The sequence below is a fragment of the Lagenorhynchus albirostris genome, chromosome X (assembly GCF_949774975.1).
Source record: "Lagenorhynchus albirostris chromosome X, mLagAlb1.1, whole genome shotgun sequence".
NCBI lineage: Eukaryota > Metazoa > Chordata > Mammalia > Artiodactyla > Delphinidae > Lagenorhynchus > Lagenorhynchus albirostris.
In genome coordinates, this window is record NC_083116.1 from 84,792,548 (window position 1) to 84,814,645 (window position 22,098).

The 22,098-nt window shown below is 44.5% G+C and overlaps 1 protein-coding gene across 1 annotated transcript in view; it reads left to right on the top strand.

Annotated features, from left to right (window-relative positions):
• The window catches only part of ITIH6 (inter-alpha-trypsin inhibitor heavy chain family member 6), a 50,135-nt gene that overhangs the window by 23,048 nt on the left and 4,989 nt on the right, over positions 1-22,098 (top strand). The window contains 9 exon segments of the mRNA XM_060137345.1: positions 1,075-1,191; positions 6,906-7,077; positions 7,805-7,998; positions 8,000-8,751; positions 8,753-8,799; positions 8,802-8,864; positions 8,867-9,853; positions 12,084-12,174; positions 13,500-13,537. Of these exon segments, the coding sequence (XP_059993328.1) occupies positions 1,075-1,191; positions 6,906-7,077; positions 7,805-7,998; positions 8,000-8,751; positions 8,753-8,799; positions 8,802-8,864; positions 8,867-9,853; positions 12,084-12,174; positions 13,500-13,537 (2,461 nt within the window).

Below are 22,098 nucleotides of genomic sequence, written 5' to 3' on the forward strand. Positions count from 1 at the left end.
CACCTACCCAGGTATGGGAAGAACACAGAAGGGCAGCTGGACTCTGCCTGTGGCTTGGGCAGTTGCAGGATGGTTGACCCAGGGCTTGGGGAACTGCTGTAGAGTGCCAGGAAAAAGTGCAGACAAAGCCTACGCTTGTGCTTGTGAATTAATTCAAAGGCTGGGGTGGAGGGGAAGAGCAAGATGTCCTCCCATCTCCTTCCTGCTCTCCACCACCCCCCTCCCGCCCTCCAAGATGGGAGGAGATAGTGTGTCCAGCTTTGTGACCGGAGAATGCCTGAAGGGCTGAGAGGAGAATAAGCTGGTTATCCCAGGACAGAGCTTGCTTCAGGCTCCTGGGCAGCTCAGACCCTCAGCAAGCCTATACTTCCTTAGGCTGAGCTGCCACTGGTCCTGGGGGCCCTTCCAGCTTCCCCCTCCCCTTCCCTCAACTGTCCCAGGCCCCAGGCTCTGCAGAAGGAGAGATGGAGTGGGGGAAGGGGGTCAGCAGCCAATCATATCCCCGATAGCCCAAGGCATCTGCACCTGGTCTAACCAATCCCCTCTGAACAAATAGCTCACTCAGCCTCTGCTCCCTCCTCCCCTCCCTGCTCTGCCCAGCAACAGCAGAAAGGAGGTTTAAGGAGGAGAGGGAGGCCCTGCAAACTCCCAGCCCCTGGCAGCAATGGAGCCGGGCCCCAGGCTCACTCTATAGAGGGAGGTTAAAACAACACTCTCAGTTCCTGGAGCCCAGGCAAAACGTCCCTAGGGGCCCTCAAGACTATGCAAGCCCAGCTCTCACAGACAGGAACTCACATATTACAGAGATCCTGATCCCTGGAGCCTTGGGCCACAAGCCAGTCTCATTTTCTCCACAGCTCAGGGGCAGGCCCTGGGCTGGCAGCCTGACCAGCAGAGATACACTTCTGGTGGAGGAGATGGACATTGAGCAAACAATCCCACAAATGCCTATTTAATAGCAACAGTGATAAGGCCTAGGAAGGAAAAGAGCAGGGTTTTATGTAGCAAAATAAGAGGGGACTTGATTTAGACTGGCTTTCACAGTTTTTGTTGATTCCACTTCTTTTTCTCCAGATTTGCGATGGCTATTTTGTTCATTACTTTGCACCCAGAAGCCTTCCACCTGTTAAGAAAAACGTGGTGTTTGTTATTGACGCGAGCGGCTCCATGTTTGGTACCAAAATGAAGCAGGTAACAAGGACCCTGGGGATCGTTCATTGCTCTTGATTTAGAAAGCTCAGAAAGCAGAGAGTGCTGGTACAGTGGTTCCCTGAGACAAGACACCCTGCCATCCCATCACCTTTGGACCTTATAGGCCTAGGCCTACCTTAGAGTCTTGGTACCTTACATATCAGGAGCCACGTAGACATGGAGCCACAGAATCATAGGAACACTGAAACATAGGACTGTGGGGCCTGAATCCATCAAGAGCCTCAACCACAAACCTCCAGGTCTCATAAAGGCCCAGAGTCATAGAGACTTTGGGCTAGAGTACTCTGGCATCATAAAGCATGAGTCAAAACATTAAAACTGTAGTCATTTTAGATTCAGAACTGTCAAGGGGCCACAGCTTTGTTTTGTTTTGTTTTGTTTGACTATATAGCCAGAAGAATACAGTGCACTGGCCTTATAGGGCTTAGAAGCCATAGAGTCCTGGGTCCATCTAGGCTTCAGTCTTGTACCCCACCTACCATAGCACCCTTGAAACAGAATCCTGGAGCCATAGGCCAAAGAGATTTTGACTTTAGAGCCTGAATCCATGAAGTTCTGGAAGCAGCATTTCAAACCATTGTACTCTAGGGTTCTAGAAATATACAGTTCTAGTGTCTTGGGACAGTGTAACCTTTTTACCTTGACATTTTGAACCACAGAGCCCATCCGACCTAAGGCTAACTGACTTGTGTTTTATGAGAATATAACCAAACTGGGAGAAGGGAAGTATTGAAAACTGTCTCCTCTAGCCTTTAATGTATGGGAAGGGATATACCCAACTCCAAGCCTTTTTAGTCTTCCCATTTCATCTAAGGCAGGATAAAAGCTGAAAGAACTTGTGATGAGCATATTCCAGGGGCTAGGTGCCCTAAAAGACTGAGACCTAATCCTAGAACTATAGAATGTTTCTCCTCCCCCCATGCATGACCACCATATCAGCTGGGTTCCTGTGTAAAAGCAGGAGGTTACAGTTGAAAGAACTGGAAGCCTGTACTCTATTTATGAAAGAGTCTCTAGGGAAATCCAAGACAACATAGGAAACAAAAACAAGGACTCTAGAAACAATTTTAGCCTCTGACACCCACAACTGCAGCAACCAACAAACACAACCTAACTCCTAACAAGATAAACATAAAACCTCACACTAAAGGTCTATTTACTTCATTTCCTTTTACCTCATACCTCATGTCTGGCTTTCAACAAAAATATACAAAGAGTGCTAAAAGGAAAAACACAATCTGAAGAAATGAATCAAGCATCAGAACCAAACTGATATAGCAGAGCTTAGAAATTATCAGACCAGGAATTTAAAATAAGTATGACTAATATGCTAATGGTTCTAATGGGAAGAGTGGGCAACATACAAGAACAGATGGCAAATTTAAGCAGAGATGGATATCCTAAGAAAATTAAAAAGAATACTAGAAATATAAAACACTGTAACAGGAATGAAAAATGCCTTTGGTGGGCTCATTAGGAAACTGAACATGGCCAAAGAAAGAATCAATGAACTTGAAGACATGACAATAGAAACTTCCCAAACTGAAAAGCAAAGAGAAAAAAGAATGAAAAATATATATATATGGAATCTAAAAAAAAAAAATGGTTCTGAAGAACCTAGGGGCAGGACAGGAATAAAGACACAGATGTAGAGAATAGACTTGAGGACACGGGGAGGGGGAAGGGTAAGCTGGGATGAAGTGAGAGAGTGGCATGGACTTATATATACTACCAAATGTAAAATATATAGCTAGTGGGAAGCAGCCGCATAGCACAGGGAGATCAGCTCAGTGCTTTGTGACCACCTAGACGAGTGGGATAGGGAGGGTGGAAGGGAGACGCAAGAGGGAGGAGATATGGGGATATATGTATAGCTGATTCACTTTGTTGTAGAGCAGAAACTAACACATCATTGTAAAACAATTATACTCCAATGAAGATGTTAAAAAAAAACAAAGACAAAATATCCAAGAACTGTGTACATGTACAAAAGTGTAACATGTGTAATGGGAATACCATAAGGAAAAGAAAGAAAGTAACAGAAGAAATATTTGGAGGAATAACAGATACAAATTTTCCAAAATAAATTACATCCATCAAACCACAGGTCCAGGAAGCTCAGAGAACACTAAGCAGGATAAATACCAAGAAATGTGCATGTACGCATATCCTATTCGACCTGCAGAAAATTAAAGACAAAGAGAAAATCCTGTAAAAGCCCACAGAAAATAATATCTTACTTATAGAGGAACAAGAATAAGAATTACATTGAATTTCTCTTGAGAAACCATGCAAGGAAAAGGAGAGTGTAGTGAAACATTCAAAGTGTTGAAGGAAAAAACCACTCACTTTGAATTCTGTATGCAGCAAAATTGTCCTTCCAAAGTGAAAAATAAAGACGATATCAGCCAAACAAATATTGAGAGAATTGTCACCAGTAGACCTGTCTTGCACCGCTAAATGTTAAAAGAAGTTCTCCATAGAGAATGAAAACGGGATAGCTCAGATACTTGGATCTACATAAAGAAAGGAAGATTGTTAGAGAAGGAATAAATAAAAGTAAAATAATATATTTTATTTTTTAACTAATTGATCTAACAGATAACGATTTGTTCAAAATAATAATAGCAACAATGTATTCAGTGAATATAGTTTACTGATAAGTGAAATTAATGACAGCAATGTTATAAAGGACAAGATAGAGGAATTGGACTACTCTGTCACAAGGTATTTGAACTATTCATGAAGCTGTATAGTGTTATTTGAATGTGGACTGTAATTAGTTGTAAAGGCATGTTGCAAACTCCAGGGCAACCACTAAGAAATTTTCTTAACATAATGGATATGCTAAGAGACGAGAGACAATGGGGTCATATAAAACACTCGACTGAAACCAGAGAAGGCAGGAAAAGAGTAGGAGACAAAGAAAAAAAAGGGAAACAAAGAGAAAACAGTTTAAAATATAGCAAATATTAATCTACTTATATCAGTAATCACCTTGATGACTTGTCTAAATACACCAATTAAAAGACAGAAGCTTCCATATAATGTTTATGTATAGCTGGTTCACTTTGTTATAGAGCAGAAACTGACACACCATTGTAAAGCAATTATACTCCAATAAAGATGTTAAAAAAAAAACAGTACGGCCGACTTAAAAATTGCTTCAAAATTTAAAAGACTAGATCTCATGTTAAGTGTTCTTACCATAACAAAATTTTAAAAATTAAAAAAAAAAAGACGGAAGCTGTCAGTGTCAAAACAAAACAAAAACAAAAACCAACTATGTTTTCTACAAGAAGCCCATTTTAAATATAAAGACACAGATAGATAAAAGTAATGGGATGCAAAGAACATATACCATGCTAACACTAATCAAAAGAAAGCTGGAACAGCTATATTAATTTCAGACCAAGTACACTTCAGAGCAAGTAAATTGTCAGGGATTAAAAGGTGCATTATATTATGGTAAAAGGGTCGATTCTCCAAGAAGACATAATAATCCTTAATGTGTATGCACCTAACATTAGAGTGTCAAAATACATGAGGCAAAAGTTGATAGAACTGCAAGGATAAATGGACAAATCCACTATTATAGTTGGAGACTTCAACTTCCCTATATCAGAAATGGACATATCCAGCAGGCAGAAAATCCATAAGGACATTGTTGAACTGAACAACACCATCATTTAATTGAATCTAACTGACATCTACACAACGCTTCATCCAACAACAGCACAATACACATTTGCCCCAAGCTCATGTGGAACATTTGCCAAGACAGACTACATTGTGGGCCATAAAACACACCTTAACAAATTTAAAATAATATAAATCATACAAAGTATGTTCTCAGACTAAATGGAATAAAACTACAAATCAGCAACAGAAAGATAGCTGGAAAATCTCAAAGTAATAAGAGATTAAACAACAAACTTTTAAAAACGTAATCTGTCCCTGGATAACAGGAGATTCTCAGGGAAGCCATCCTTTATGTGTCAGCCCTCTCAATGGAAGCAGGAATATGGTGCTCAGCTCCTTTTTTCTTTTTAAATATTTATTTATTTATTTGGCTGCTCCAGGTCTTAGTTGCAGCTTGTGGAATCTTCTTTGTGGCATGTGGGATCTTTTCATTTGCAGCATGTGGGATCTTTTTTTCTTTCTTTCTTTTTTTAGTTGCAGCATGCAGGATCTTCGTTGCTACATGAGAACTCTTAGTTGTGGCATGTGGGATCTAGTTCCCTGACCAGGGATTGAACCAGGGCCCCCTACATTGGGAGTGTGGAGTCTTAGCCACTGGACCACCAGGGAAGTCCCCGGTGCTCAGCTCCTGATCCCAGAATGTGTGACTTATCCCCTGAGTTCATCTTATGGCAGGAAATATTCTGATTCCCTTAAAAGCATTCAAGGCATCTTCTATCAGTTTAAGATGTAGAGAAAGGCAAGCCACAAATGTCCTTCCTGTGGTTTCTAGAATCCACACCTCTATAAAAGGTTGAAGGTGTATATTATGCTTAAAATCACTGGATTTACCACCTCCAAAATACAGATTTGAGTCCCTGGTCTATCAATGACTAGCTGTGTGACCTTGAGCTAGCCACTCCACTCTCTGAGCCTTAATGTCATCTCTTGTAAAATGAGGATAATATTAGTACCTTCTTCATTGTGTTGCTGTGAAGATGAAATGAGCTGATGCATCTAAAGTTGCACTGCCAGGAGCATAGCAATTATCCTATAAATGGTACCCTAATACTGGAACCTACATATTGTATTCCCTGAGCGTAGCCCTATACTAAATATTGTCATGGAGAAGGGAGCCAAGAGGAAGTAGCAATCTAAGCCCTGTTCTCAGAGGACTCAAGATCTGTATGGAGAATGAAAATATTCCACGTAAGATAGTCAGCAAATAGTGTGGGACAGGGAATATCTGGGTGTGAAGGGCATGGATCAGACTAGGCAATCAAGGAAGGGCTGCCCAGAGAAAGAGCAACTGAAGGAACTATGAAGGTATGAATAAGTAAAGGACAAAGTTGTGGAGACGAAATAGAATCTAGGTTATCTGGAGGCTGGTGAGAAGACCAGCCTGGAAGAAACAGAAATTGAGGTAGAAGAACAGATTAGAGAGAACAGAGAACCAAAGCATGCAAAGCCATTGAAAGGTAGCTATAAATACCTGGAGTCGTAAAGCTCTTAAACTTTAGGGCCCTCGAATCATTGAATCCTTGATCATGGGCTCAGAAACCATAGAACTCATGAATCCTAGCTCTCTGAAAGCATAGAACTTGAACCTTCTCGACCACCACTGTCCAGTAGAACTTTTTTGATGATAGAAATGTTCTAAACAGTGTCCAGTACAGTAGCTGCTGGCAACATGAGGTTATTGAACCCTTGAAATGTGGCTACTGCAAATGAAGAAACAGAATTTTAACTTTTTCTTTAATTGTAACTAACTTACATTTACATTTAAATAACTACATGTGGCTAGCAGCTACCATTGGACAGTACAGTTCTAGGATTTGATCCATTAGAGCCTATAGAGCATTTTGGCCTAAGAATCCTAGACTTAAAGTGCTGGAGTCAGAGAACATTAAAACCACATACAACACTTAGTACCTTGTATAGAAAGAGCCTTTCAGTCTTGAACAAGACCTCAAGTCTTGGTCCATCTCCTTCACATCATCTATATCCCACAGATTAAAAAGGCCATGAGTGTGATCCTTGGTAACCTGCCGGTCAGCGACTACTTCAACATCATCTCCTTTTCTGACACAGTTAGTGTCTGGAAAGCCAGAGGCTCCATCCAGGCCACCATCCAGAATGTCCCCAGTGCCAAGGACTACCTGGGGCACGTGGAAGCTGCTGGCTGTGTTAGACCTACCCACCCAAATTGGCAGGCTGTGGTTACATGGGAAATTCTTGAAACCCTCCCTTCATGCACCCATCCACTTCACCTCTCATAATGTCTGAAATATCACTGTTACATTTTACACAAATATGTCCCTTTGTCCTTCTGTGTTTCTTTGCCTAGTGGAAAGAGCATAGCTAAATCTCCATGTATTTTAGGACACATTCCTCTTTGGGGCTGAATTTCCTCCTCTTTAAAGCACATACTCAAAAGAATTTGCTGAAACTTTTGGGTTTTTTTTATCAATAATCTAGATATTTATTTCTAAGTATTTGAGCAAGCTGCTGCCCTGATTTTGGCTTCTGATCAATCCTCTCTCAGACGATTACTGAAGTCTCCCCCACCCACCACCTCCTGACAACTCAGCCCTTTTTCCCCTGTAGCATGGAGGTGGAGATGCTATCCTTGGGGATCTGCCAATCTGACTAGAGAATGAGACATCCCCCCAGGAAACAGTCAGAGCAGTCTGAGACAGGGAGTGATAAAAACCAAGGACATGTGGGCCCCACTGTCAGATCTCAGGGAGCCTGTGTGGGGGTGGGGATTTGGGAAGGATGAGCAGCGGAAACAGTGTGAGCAAAGATAAGGAGATATGACTCTGCCTGGGAGGTTGGTGAGGTACCCAGTGTGTCCAATGCGGGTAGAAGTTACTAGAAAAAATGGTCTCACAGTCTGCTCTCCAATTAGGGACTGACATCAATGCAGCTCTGCTGGCAGCTACTTCAGTGCTGAACCATAGAAACCAGGAGCCTGGGAGGGGCCACAATGTGGGGAGGATCCCTCTCATTATCTTCCTGACAGATGGGGAGCCCATGGCTGGAGTGACAACTCCCAGTGTGATCCTCTCCAACATCCGTCAGGCACTGGACAACAGAGTGTCCCAAGGTCAGCTTGGCCTTTGGGGATGATGCTGACTTCCCACTGCTGCGTCGCTTGTCCCTGGAGAACCAAGGAGCAGCCTGGCCCATATGTGAGGACACCAACACAGCCCTACAGCTGGAGGGCCTCTGTGAAGAGATCTCCATGCCTCTGCTGGTAGATGTGCATCTGGACTACCTAGGTGGCTTGATTGGGGCCTCACCTTGGGCCTTTTTCCCCAACTACTTTGGTGGTTCGGAGCTGTTGGTGGCAGGCCAAGTGCAACCAAGAGAGCAGGAACTAGACATCTACCTGGCAACCCGTGGCCCCAGGGGTCGGCTTCTCGGGGCCTGCCACAGTGAGGTGGCCACCAACAGCAGCCAGAATGTCTTTGGTTGCCCAGGGGAGCCAGCCCCCAATGTAGCCCACTTCATACGCTGCCTCTGGGCCAACATCACCTCTGGAGAACTGCTGGAGGCACACTTCCAAGCTCACGATGCCAGCACTCACCACCTGCTGGCTTCCAAAGTCCTCAACCTGTCCTTTGAATAAGATTTTGTCACACCTCTGACATCACTGGTCATGGTGCAGCCCAAAGAAGCCACTGAAGTCAGGAAACAGACTTTCACCGCAGATGGACTAGGCACCATCATGCCCTCATCCACCAGCAGTCATGGCCTAAGGGCAGGCACAGCCCAGCCAGCCTTGGTTCCCAAGGTTTCTCCCAAATCAAGGCTTGTGAAACCAAAGTTCTACTTATCCTCAACTACTCCTGCCCAGTTCCAAGGAGTTGGAGCCACTGGGTCAGAGCCCTAGTACCCCATCCACCCTCGCACACCAAAGCCCCAAATTCCAGCACAACAGGATTCTGGCAACTTGGCTCAGCCAACTTTAGGATACCACCTGCTGCCTTTGTGCCCTCAAATTCTGGTGGCCTATTGCTTCTGAAGCCCAACACGCCATTACATCAGAATTCTGGTACCCTATTACCCATGAATTCCAAGACACAAGTCCCACCTCTGAATCCTAGCACCCCAGCCCAGCCCAAAGGTGGCTCTATGAAACATGTTACTCTGCTGCATTCCAAACCTGGTTCTCCATCACAACCTAAATTAGATGCCCCATCACACCCCCAACCTGGGGTACTTACATCACAGTCACCCAAAAGTCTGTCACAGCCCAGGGCTGGAGTCTCCACACATCAGTTTTTCAAATACCCATCACACACCAGAGCAAGTGTTCCTGCTCCTAAGACCCCAAACAACCTGCCGTACCCTAGACCTGGGATCCTCTTACCCAAGACCCCTAAAATCCCATCACCTCTTAAACCTAGTGCCCCACCTCATCAAACTCCCCTAAGCTTATCACTTTCCAAACCTAAGACAACAATCCCCAATAAACCCAAAATCTCATTACCCTCCAGACCTGACAAACTCAGGTCCCCACCTCCTCAGAGCCTTAGCATACTTCTAAGCACTATCTCAAGTCCTACAAGTCCCAGCAGTTCCATGACAATTTCTGTCCTTGGAGAGCCCCTCCCTACTCTCTTTCACCCCACCCTGCCCTCTCTGCTGCCCCCTGGAAGGCTATGGCATCAGCATGACCTGTTGCCAGAGCCCCAGTGCACCAGGAAAATTCTGGGACCATCTGTGTCAGGAGTCCCAACAATGGGCCTACCCAACAGCTCCAGGCCTATGCCAGAAGGCAACCCCCCAAACCTGCCAGTCTTGCTGCCTTCTAGCATCCTCCCTGAGGCGGTCATCCTGCTCCTTATCCCTGAGGAGCTACAGCTGCTGTCTGATTCAATGGAGGAGTCCAAATTTGTGGAGTCCTTGAACCCACCGGCTTTCTATACCTTCCTCACTCCTGACAAAGATGGTGAGTGCCATAGGCAAGAGGTCAAGCCACAAGGGGGGGGAGCAGTATGAATAGAGGGAACCAGGAGCTAGAAGTATACAAAGCTTGTGCAAATTCTTGTGATTCAAACTGCTTGCTTGCTTACTTTGAGACGTTGAACCAACTACTTAACTTCTCTGGGCCTCAGCACATAGGCACATAATTAGAGGCCCTGGGAGAGAAGGGATGTTAAGACTGGGGAATGCACAGAAATGAACTAGCCAAGCTATGGCTTTGACATTTGCTTTGTTGGACAAGAGAATTGCTCATGCTTCCCAAGCAGAGAAGGGATGTGGGGTTATAAATTGGAGCATCACTAGGCCAGTCAGCTCTGATTGGTTCTTTTGTGCTCTATGAACAGCCCTGCTTAATGAAAGGGATATAAAAATTGGGGAAGATGATGACAGTTGTCTTTAAATTTCCCAAAGACTGTGAAATAATAACAGTTTACATTTTTTAGCTCTTCCTATGTGCAGGTACTGCTCTACATATTGTACTTGTAGTCCTCATTTAATCCTCACCAAAAAACTCTTAATATCTGCATTTTACTCATGGGGAAACTGAAGCACAGAGAAGTGAAATAACTTGTTCCACATCACATAGCTAGTAAGAGATTTGAACCTACATAATCTGGTCCCATGCTGAATGTGATTCACCACTTCACTATTCGCCTTCCTGAGAGGAGTGACATTTCCTGGGGTGACCTTGTAGGACAGGATTAGAACCAGGTGTTGGTGGCAATAAGTCATAGAGATAGAAATTTGGGCATGACATCCTTGACATACCCCTATCCTTCACCACCCTCCCTCCCAATATCACATCCATCTTCAATTCCTGACACTGTTACCTTTAATATGTTTGTCAAATGCACCCACTTCTCACTACCCCAACTCTCACTATCCTAGGGCAGACTACCATTGTGCCTCACCAACAAAACTGTTCCAGCCTCCTCACTGGTTTTCTTGCTTCCTCTCTTGAGATATTCTCTTGGCCATTCTCCCACAGCAGCCAAAGGGATCATTTATTTTTATATAAATTTATTTTATTTTATTTTATTTTTGGCTGTGTTGGGTCTTCGTTGCTGCACGCGGGCTCTCCCTAGCTGCAGCGAGCGGGGGCCACTCCTCGTTGTGGTGCATGGGCTTCTCATTGTGGTGGCCTCTCTTGTTGCGGAGCACGGGTTCTAGGTGTATGGGCTTCAATAGTTGTGGCACGCAGGCTCAGTAGTTGTGGCTTGCAGGCTCTAGAGCACAGGCTCAGTAGTTGTGGCACACAGGCTTAGCTGCTCTGTGGCATGTGGGATCCTCCCGGACCAGGGCTCGAACCCATGACCCCTGCATTGGCAGGCGGATTCCTAACCACTGCGCCACCAGGGAAGCCCAAAACGATAGTTTCAAAACATAGATCACTTCATGTTCCTTCCCTACTTAACTCCTCTCAAGGGTTTCCTATCATACCTAGAATAAAGTCCAAAGTCCTCTTTATGAGCTTCAAGGCCCTGCATGATCTGCCCTCTATCCCATACCTCTCTGACCTCACCTTCTCCCACTCACCCTCTGAACTCAAGCCCCAGTGGCCTCCTGTTCCTCCAATGGGCCTTACCCCCATCCCTGCCTCCACTCAGAGACCTCTTCCAAGCTGTTCCCCCTGCTTGAAAATTGCTCTGACCTGCCTTGCCCTGCTCCCTACCTACCACTCTAATCTCTTCCATTGCCACTCAAACTCCAGCTCATGCCTTAAATCTCAGGTCAAATGTCCTTCTCACCCCTTCCTACTGCCCCAGACTATGTCAAGGATCTGCAACTCCCTCCGTCAATCTGTTCTTTTTTCTTATAGCATTTGTCATCATTGGTAATTATAATTTCATTCATGCCTGCCTTCCCAACCAAAATATGAGCTTCACCAGGTCAGAAATCATGACTGACTTTTTCACCACCATATCCCTGATGCTTGAACAGTGCCTGAATGAATAAATAAATGATCATATGAATGCATGCATAAATGCTATAAGAAAGAATTTTGAACATAACTGAGCTTGAAAGACTAAGGTACTATGGAGAACATAAGGTCTCAGTCTTGGCAATGTGCAGGTCAGATTGGGAAGCCAGTGAAGACTCTCCTGGTCAGAAGGAGAGTCTCCCCTTTGGTGGGCCGAGGACATCTTTGCCCTCAGAGTGTGAAGGATTTCTCTTATTTCTTTTACACTTGGCAGAAAATCCACATTGGGACAGCAATTCTGAGGAGATTCTGGGAGGAGCTGGAGACAGCATGGAATCTCAGGGAAGTTCTGCAGGGCTAGCAAAAATTGAACAAAGAGCTCCCCTGACAAAGATCCCTGAGCTTTCATTTCCATTCAGTTAGAATTTTCACAGGCATTGTGTGATCCCAGAGGAGGGGCAATGTATTAATTTTCCATTGCTGCATAATAAATTACCACAAACTTAGTAGCTTAAAACACTCCCATTAATTATCTCTTCTATGGGCCAGAAGTCTAGGCAAGAGTTAGTTAGGTTCTCTGCTCAGGATTTCATAAGACTAAAATCAGGGTGTCTATCAGACTGAGTTCTCATTGTCTTCCACGTTCGTTCAGGTTGTTGGCAGAATTCAGTTCTTTGTATTAAGACTGAGATCGCTGTGGGATTTTGGGGGGGGTTTTGTTTTCTTTGGGTTTTTTGTTTTTTTCTGATTGTTGGCTAGCAGTCACTCTCAGCTTCTAGAGGCCCCTGGGGCCACTTTCAGGTCCTAGAGGCTTCCTGCATTCCTTGCCACGTGGCCCCGTCCATCTTCCAAAGACAGCCATGGAGAATCTCCCTCCTGTTAAATCCTTCTCATACTTCAAATCCCTCTGACATCTCTGCCTCTGATCTCCAGACCCAGATTTAAAGGGCTCGTGTGATTAGGTCATGCCCACTTGGATAACCTCCTTATTTCATCAACTGCACCACATACCATGACCTATTTATGGGAGTGATAACTCACCATATCACACCCTGAGGATTTTACAGGGTGTGTATACTGGGGAATCTTGGGGGGCATCTTAGAATTCTACCTACCACAGACAGAGAGCAAGAGAAAATAACATTTGAGTTGGCCTGGAAGAATAACTAGAAATTGATCCTTAGTAGCTAAAGGAAGGAGAACATTCCAGGTGACAGGAAAAAACAGAAGCAAAGGGCCACTAGCAAGATAAGGCAGGGCACTCATAAGAATAGTCAGTTCAGTTGGGCTGGAGCATGCAGAGGAGCCTGGAGAGCTAGGCAGGGACTAGATATCAGAAAAGACTTAAATGCTGAGCTCAGGATTTTGGGGTTTATTTTGGAGGAGGTGACTGAGAGGCCAGGGGGCCCCAGAGTACCTAGGAATGTAATGGATCAGGCTCTTACCAACACAGTCCCCCTCTTTTTTTTTTTTTTTTTTTTGGCGGTACGTGGGCCTCTCACTGTTGTGGCCTCTCCCATTGCCGAGCACAGGCTCCGGACACGCAGGCTCAGAGGCCATGGCTCACAGGCCTAGCCGCTCCGCGGCATGTGGGATCTTCCTGGACCAGGGCACGAACCCGTGTCCCCTGCATCGGCAGGGGGACTCTCAACCACTGCGCCACCAGGGAATCCCTCCCCCTCTCTTTTGTAGGCACGTTGCCAAGCATCTTCACCTTCTCATCCTCGGGTAAGCCAGCCACCCTCGCTGTCCTGTTTGAGTACAGGACAGCTTGTGCACTAGGACTGGGTCTGGGCTGTCTCTCTGGGGAAATAGACATGGCCTCCTACCTTCTCCTCACTCCTTCCCTCCCCTCCTCTCCCATTCCTTCTGATCTCAAGTGACCTCAGCATGCAGTGACTTGAAGCAGGGTTTTGGTTCCCAGTCAGAGATTGAGGTCAGGTTGTGGCAGTGACAGCACCAAATCCTAGCCACTAGACCAGTGGCCCTGGCCTTTCAGCTTTGCAGAAAAGAATTCCCACAAAGATGGAAAGTAGTGAAACAAGTAAAGTATTTATTAGAAGGAAAAAGAGACAGTACATGTGGATAGACACAGGCGGACTCAGAAAGAGAATAAAGCCCTCATGGTAGTTTAAATCACTTATATGGGGCATTTCTTCTGGGTTTCCTTTGGCCAATCATTTTGATTTGCCTGGTTCAGAGTCCGTATTTGGTATACCTCAGGATCCTCCCAATGTGTGCACCAAGATGGATTCCACCCAAGAGGGCTATGGGTAGTTGGGTGTCACTCCCCTTTTGACTTCCAAGGACTTTTCTAGTTGGGAAGATCTCCTTGACTTTGAGAATGAGAACTATGTGGTCTCTTATCTTCTATCTGGGCAGGGCCCAGCCTCCTCTCTCAATTGTCCTACTATTCTCATCTTAGAGTATCGGTCCACCGGTACTGAATCTCCAATAGCTTAGCCCTAGGGAGGGCATCTACCTCCTGCCTCAAATACCCCGTGAGAGAAGTAGCCCCCAAGAAATATTTATGGGGAAGATGAAGGACAAAGGTCTATCTTCCATAGCTTCCTCAGGCTGGCAAGGGTCTTGTAGACCCTACCTAACTGGGGTCACAGAACTCTTGCCCTGTCTCATTAAGGGGCCCCAGGGTGATTTCTGTTATTTCAGCAGGATTGGCTGTGGGGAGTGGTTGGAGTCCCTGCATCACCATTGTCCTGTGATGCCCTAGAGAAAACAAACTAAATAATTAGATTAGAGAAGCAGGGGCTAAAGACTAGCAAAAGACTACTATAATCAGAGACTCAAGCAAGGGTAGGAAGTTGGTTATACAAGGTCAGCATATCTTTGTTAATCTCAGGCTTAAAATTTTAGTATATTTCTCTATTTCTAAAATGGAAGTTCTGAACCTGTTGGTTCCAGGTCTCCTTCTTGGACTGAAAGGTCTTGGTTGCAAATTTGCAACAGTATGGAAGACAACAGAGCACTAGGCAAAATATAACATAAATCAGTATGGCTGAAACAAGGAAGGTTATAAGAAAATGGAAACCTCCCATCAGAGAGGTTCTTTTTCTTTGGTTCATGATTTTATTTTTACACAACATTGTAAAGCAACCATACTCCAATAAAAATTAATTTAAAAAAAGAATGCTGGTATAGGAAGGCATGACAGTTCACAATTGCTTAATTCTTAGATATCACTAGAAATTAAAGTTTTTAAGATTAAAGAACTCTAATAAATACATGTAATTATAATTACTAGAACCAATAAAGGAAACAACTGTGTATACCAAAAAAATAATTAATTAAATTTAATTTATCTTTTGAGTGAACTTAATTAGAATCTAATATTAATTCTATTTTTAATTTCTTTTTAAGAATATTATTTTACTTTTAAAGCCACTTCCTGTTACATTTTTTAAATCCCTTTCTTTTTTTATTAATTTTTATTGGAGTATGGTTGCTTTACAATGTTGTGTTAGCCTTCACTACACAACAAAATGAATCAGCCATACGCATACAGATATCCCCTCCCGTTTTGGACTTCCCTCCCACTTAGATTATCATAGTGCATTAGAAAGGTTTTAATATCTTGTGGGATCCAGGAAAACAAGCTGGAGAACCAGTTTTCAATTTTCCTACCCATAATACCGAGGATTGGTGGTTAATTGTCTGCTGAAGCCAGGTGGCTTGTTGTCGAATTTTCTCAATGTTGGCCTCTACCTGGGAAGAGGTGTTAAGGTATGTGCAACAAGAAGTGTTGGCAACTGCACGTACCCCTCCTTGTTCTGCCAACAGATAATCCAGGGCCAGTCAGTTGTCAAGTACCACTTTGGCCAGCGAATCTAGAGACTTCTGTAAATTAGTGAGAGAGTTAGCAGTACTGTTACCTATGGTAGTAAGAGTATAAGACAAGTTTCGAAGGACATGTTGGTGGGCGGCTACTCCCCACCATGGTAACAATGTATACCCAAAGAAATAGGCGTCTGCATCCGGGATGCCACCAGGTAAATCTCGAGTTAATTGTGTGAACAGTTTTAATGAAGTGGCCCAGTGCTTGGATTCGTTTAAGGAGTGGATTAAGAAAGGGGTAATCAAGGTTCCCAGCATACACTGTGTGGGCATGGAGTTATTTTGTAAGCAATTAGTGGTGCATGGTTTTTTATCTACCTGGCATATGAAAATGTATCCTGGCAGGGCACGGTAGACTAACTCACCCAAAGTTTTAAAACCTAGCCATCTGGTGGGGGAAGGGTAAACTGGGACGAAGTGAGAGTAGCATTGACATATATAAACTACCAAATGTAAAATGGGTAGCTAGTGGGAAGCAGCTGCATAGCACAGGGAGATCAGCTCGGTGCTTTGTGACCACCTAGAGGGTTGGGATAGGGAGGGTGGGAGGGAGGCTCAAGAGGGAGGGGATATGGGGATATATGTGTACATATAGCTGATTCACTTTGTTATACAGCAGAAATTAACACAAAATTGTAAAGCAATTATACTCCAATAAAGATTTTTTTTTAAAAAAAAAAAGACCTAGCCATCCAATTCTATTGTTATGGAAAATTTCTGCAGCTACAAAACCAACCCGTTCCATCCACATCCGTCCTACTATCTGCTTCTCCTGTGTGGATCGTTCTTCCTTTGGGTAGCGAGTTAGAGTTTGAGCACAAATAAGTAACTGGAATTCTGGCTTGGGGGGGCATTATAAAATGCTGGGGTGCTTTAATGCCAGTTCTTTGTCCTCCCAGTTTGACTTCATATTCTCCTTCTGTTGCTAAGGGGAGGGTTAGGCAAGAGACATTAGAATTTTCTTCAGTAGGAAAATGAACAATTCTGACTCCGTACATTACCGTTCTGAGCCTTGGGTCTCTGGTAGAAGACCATTTTCCATCAGGAACTTGGCTATAATTCCTTACAAGATGGACAAGAGGGTTGCTCTGGTCCACAGTGGACTTAGCTCAGGGTAAACAAATCCAGCATTCCGTCAATAGAGTGGAGGAAGCAAGAGTTTGTGCAATGAGAACCAGAGCTGCTGTCCATCCTGTGGATAAGGGAAATAGGCATAGAAAAGCTAAGGCTTCATAGTAGCACCAGTCAGAGTCATATTTAAATCACCTAGCATGGGCAGAGAAGTTTAGTAAATTCCAAAAGCAAAGGTGAGAGCAAAGAAGACAATAGTTATCTAAATCTACCAGAGCCTATCAATTATTCTGTAAGTGTACCGGAAGGCAAGAAGGAAGATAGTGGCTATGGGTACTTAGCCTAGGGTCTAAGAAGTCTTTTTGTCCTTTTCAAATAAAAGCTTCAGGTCTTGGAGAGGTTCATTCATCCACCTGGAATTTTCAGGCTTTTCTGGGTCCTCCGGATCCTGTGGAGACTCAGAGGAAGGGGTGGATTCACAGGAATGGCTGGAATGTAGGTCTTCAGGTTCTTGTAACATATCAGTGGAAACAGGTTTAATTCTGGACAGATGAACCCAGCTGGTGACCCCCTGGAGTTTAACTGCTATAGGAGTGCTCAGCAGGACTTGGTAAGGACCCCTCCATTTTGTGAGTAGCTGATGACCAGGGAACTCATTTTTCCAGGTCTTTAAAAGTTCCCAATCTCCAGGTTTTACAACAGAGTGACTGGGACTGTCATCTGGAGAGGGCTGTACTCTGTTGCCAGGCTCTTGTATAGCCTCTGCACCGGGCCTAGGTTTATAATGTATTTAAGATGAACCTGGGTTTCTGGGTCAGTTAGCATGTCCAGAGTAAGGAATGTCCTTCTGTATGTCATTTCAAAAGGGCTTAACTTAGTGATTGTTTTAGGGGCTGCTCTGACCCTTAAGAGGGCTATTGGCAGCATGCAATACCACGACTCTGACCTTTCCTGATGGAGTTTGTCCAAGGTTTTCTTTAGAGTATGATTAGCCTGTTCCAGTTTTCCTGAAGACTGTGGTCTCCAGGATGAACGGAGGTTGTATTTAATCCCTAAAGCCTGAAAAAGCTGTTGAGTGATCTTTACTACAAACAAAGGTCCATTGTCACTCTGAAGGTGACGGGGCAACCTGAATCTAGGAATACTTTCCTTTAGGAGAGCCTTAGCCACTTCAGTTGCCTTCTCTGTTCTAGTAGGGAAGGCCTCTCTCCATCCAGTAAAAGTATCTATAAAGACTAGTAAGTATTTGAAACCCTGGAAAGAGAGCATCTGAGTGAAATCTATTTGCCAGTCCTCTCCTGGGTAAGTCCTACATCGCTGGACTGGGTTAACAAGAGGGGGAGGCTTGAAGTTGCCTCCTGGATTACGGGTGGCACAAAGGGCACATGCTCAAGTAACTCTTTTAATTGTCTCTGGGAGCCTTTTCCCTGTAAAAAGACGGAAAACAATTATAAACATTGCATCTCTCCCCAGATGGAAAGAATCTTGTAGCCCTATAATAATTTTCCATTGGTCAGAGAGAGGTATGAGCAATTTCTGATCTATGTTCCACAAGCCATCCATTCCCTTAGTTCCTCCTCTGTCTCATGTCCAGTTCTCTTTGGAAGTTGAGTACCTGGGTATAACGTTAGAAGGGGTAAGAGATGGGATTAATGCCATTTCAGTTATGGGCATCAAGACTGCTTTCTTTGTTTCCCGATCTGCCCTGTTGTTTCCTTGGGAAATTTGAGAAGTTCCCTTTTGGTGCCCGTGGCAGTGAATGACTGCTATCTGTTTTGGTTTTTGAACCACTTCTATGAGATGTAAAATCTCAGCCCTATATTTTATAGGGAAATTTCTTGCATTTAGGAGTCCTCTCTCTTTGCAGATAGCTGTGTGGTCATGTAAAACAAGGAAGGCATATTTTGAGTCAGTGTATATATTTACAATCTTTCCTTCCCCTAGGATTAAGGCTTGGGTTAGAGCTATCAGTTCAGCCTTTAGGTGGCAAAGGTTTTGCTTCTGACACTATGCATGCTCACAACAGCATACCCTGCCCTCCTAACTCCATGTTTAATGAAACTACTGCCATCAGTAAACCATTCTTCCTCAGGGTTTTCTGTGGCCTGGTCTGTTAGGTCAGACCTATAGGCATAGACCCAGTCAAGGGTTTTGAGGCAAGAATGTGTTAGCTCTGGGCTTTCGGCGAACATTAGTGTAGTGGCGTTAAAAGTGTGGCAAGTTTTGAGGGTTAGCTCTGGGGAGTCAAGGAGCAAAGGCTGGTACTTAATAAGATGGCCTCCAGTTAGCCAATTGTGACCTTTTGTATCTAGAATCCCTTGCACTTGATGAGGGGTCTGGACTTCCAGTGGCTGTCCAAAGGTGAGCTTGTTGGCTTCTTCCACTAATAAAGCAGTGGCAGCTACTGCCCGGAAGCAGCCAGGCCAACCTCGGGCCATGGAGTCTAGTTGCTTGGAAAAGTAGCCTATGGGCTGAGGAACTTCCCCTAGATTCTGTATAAGGACACCAAAAGCTGTCCCCTGCTTTTCAGCCACATACAAGATGAATGGCTTTTCAAATTGGGGAGACCCAGAGCAGGGGCTCTGGTGAGGACCTGCTTGATATCATTAAAAAGCCTTTTCTTATTCCCCGTTCCAAAGTAATAGTTCTGTATCTGGGCCTTTAGTGTCTTCATATAGGGGCTTAGCCATTAGCCTGAATCCTGGAATCCAAATTCTACAAAATCCTGTCATGCCCAAAAAGGTACAGAGATGTTTCTTTGTCTTTGGTGTGCTTAGGCCTAATATAGCTTGTTTTCTATCTGGAGATAACTGTCTACTTCCAGGGTTTATAATATATCCCAGATATTTAACTTGTTGTTTTGAGATTTGTGCCTTTATCTGAGAGACTCTGTAACCCCAGGCCCCAAGGATATTAAGCACTTCAATGGTATTTTGATCTGAGGCCTCCATGGAGGGACTACATATTAATATATCGTCTACATACTGTATAATAGCCCCTTCTTTCATGTGTATTTCCCTTAGTTCCTTTCCTAGGGCTTGGGTGAAAAAGTGTGGACTGTCCCAAAACCCCTGAGGCAATGCTGTCCAGGTATATTGTTGCATTTGGCCTGAGCCGGGGTTAGTCCACTAGAAGGCAAATAGATATTGTGATGAGGGATGAACTGGGATGCAAAAAAAAGGCATCCTTGAGGTCAAGTACAATAAACCATTTAGTGTCCTCAGGGATTTGGGCTAATATGTTATAAAGATTGGCCATGAGGGGATGTATAGGGACCACTGCATCGTTTACTGCTCTAAGGTCTTGTACCATCCTACATTCCCCATTTGGCTTAACAACTAGCCTAATAGGAGTATTGCACGGAGACTGGCAGGGCACCAAGAGGCCATGCGTTAAGAATTTATCTACAAGGGGTTGTAAACTCTTCTTCACTTCCAACTTTATAGGGTATTGTCTCTTGTTAGGGTAGGCAGCTTCTGGTCTATGACTAATTCTTACAGTTGGGCATTTATGGCCCTTCCAGGGATTCCTTTTTCCCATACTGAAGTGTCCACTGCTTGTAGAATATGGCTGGGAATAGGACCTTGCTCTTCCAGTTGGTCTGTCTTAGTCAGAGTCAAGATAAGGGGCTGCTCGGGGCCTCCTAAATCGAGTATGGCCCTGAGGGAGCTCAGAAGGTCTCTCCTCAGTAATGGAGTGGGACACTCAGGTACAACTAAAAAGGCATGCGAAATCAACCACTGCTCAAATTGGCAAGTGAGAGGCCCAGTAAAGCAATGGGTGCTAAGCTTTTCATCAACACCAGTCACAGTACAGCTTTTGGAGGAAAGAGGTCTAGAGTGAAAAATTAAGACAGAGTGAGTGGCTCCCATATCAATTAAAAAATCAATCTTCTTACCTGCCACGTCAAGGACTACCCAGGGCTCCTCGATGGAGATAAGACATCTCATTGGGGGGAGCCACCAGAATCCCCAGCCCACCTCAGTTGTCGAGCATGGCCATCTTGGGAGCGGGAGCCCCCCTTCTTCTTTGGGACTGAGGGCAGTCCCTCTTCCAATGACCTATTTGTTTGCAGGTTGGGCATGGCCTGGGGGGCTCTTTCTGGCAATCTTGGGCCCAGTGGCCAGTTGACTTACATTTGTAGCATTCCCCCTTGTTGGTCTTACCTCCAGATGGAGAGTTGGACTTTCTTGGCCCCCTTGGGTTGTCCTGAGGTTGCAAGGCATGGCTGACAGCAACACCTATCAGTTTTGCATGAGCCCTGGCCTGTCTTTTCTCATGATGGGTTCTCTCTTCCTTCTCAGCTTGGTCTCAATTATTAAATACCCCAAATGCCACATCTAGTAGTTGGGGCATGGGTGTTTGTAGGGCTAATTGTAATCTTTGGAGTTTCCATTTAATATCAGGGGTGGACTGACTAATAAAATGTTGTGTTGTCCCAGCAGGGGCTGACTTTCAGAAGTGGAGGGATCTATGTTGGTATACTTCTTAAAAGTCTCCACAAGCTGCCTATGAAAGAGGGCTGGATTTTCTTCTTCTTCTTGGGTCACTCCTTTAACCTTTTCATAGTTAACTGACTTTTTGATACACTTTCTCATCCCTTCTAATACACATTGGAGCATAGGCTTCCTGGCTTCTGTTCCTGCCTGCAAATTATAATTGCAAGGGCGTTCCTGATTTGGGACTGCATCTCCACCCATAGCATAATGTTCGGGTTGGTGTCTGGCAAGCTGGTTGGCATGTCCCTGGGCTGCTGTCCAGATTCTCTGTTTTTCCTCAGGAGTACAGCAAATAGATAGAATTACTTGGACATCCTTCCAAGTTAAGTCATGAAACCGTTCAACAAACTTACTAGGGTCTTCAGAAAATTGGCCCCGTTTCTGTTTGCATTGGGCTAAGTCAGTTAAAGAGAAGGGCACATGTACTCTGATTGTCCCTTCTCCATTTGCTACTTCCCTAAGAGGGCATAGTTTCCCTGATCCTGGGTGATAGGAAGCTCCACTGCGAGTTACCCAAGAAGGACTAGCCTCTCTTGGGGTAATGGAGGGTCTGGTGGGACATAAGGAGGTGCAGTTTGGGGTCAGTCAGAGGGAGCAAGAGAAGTAGGTGGCTCTGGAGAAGTAGGGATACTGTCAGGAGGAGGAGCTAGGTTTGCCCCTGAGAGATGGGAGAGCTTAGAAGGGGGATCATCTAACATGTCAGGAGAGTTTTCTGGTTCCCCAGGTTTTGAATTATAAGAGGTGGGATTTTGGTAAAGGACCATGAAAGCCTGAATATAGGGAACCTCAGTCCACTTTCCCACCCTGCAGCAATAAAGATCCAATTGCAGAATGGTATTGTAATTTAAAGACCCATTTTCAGGCCAT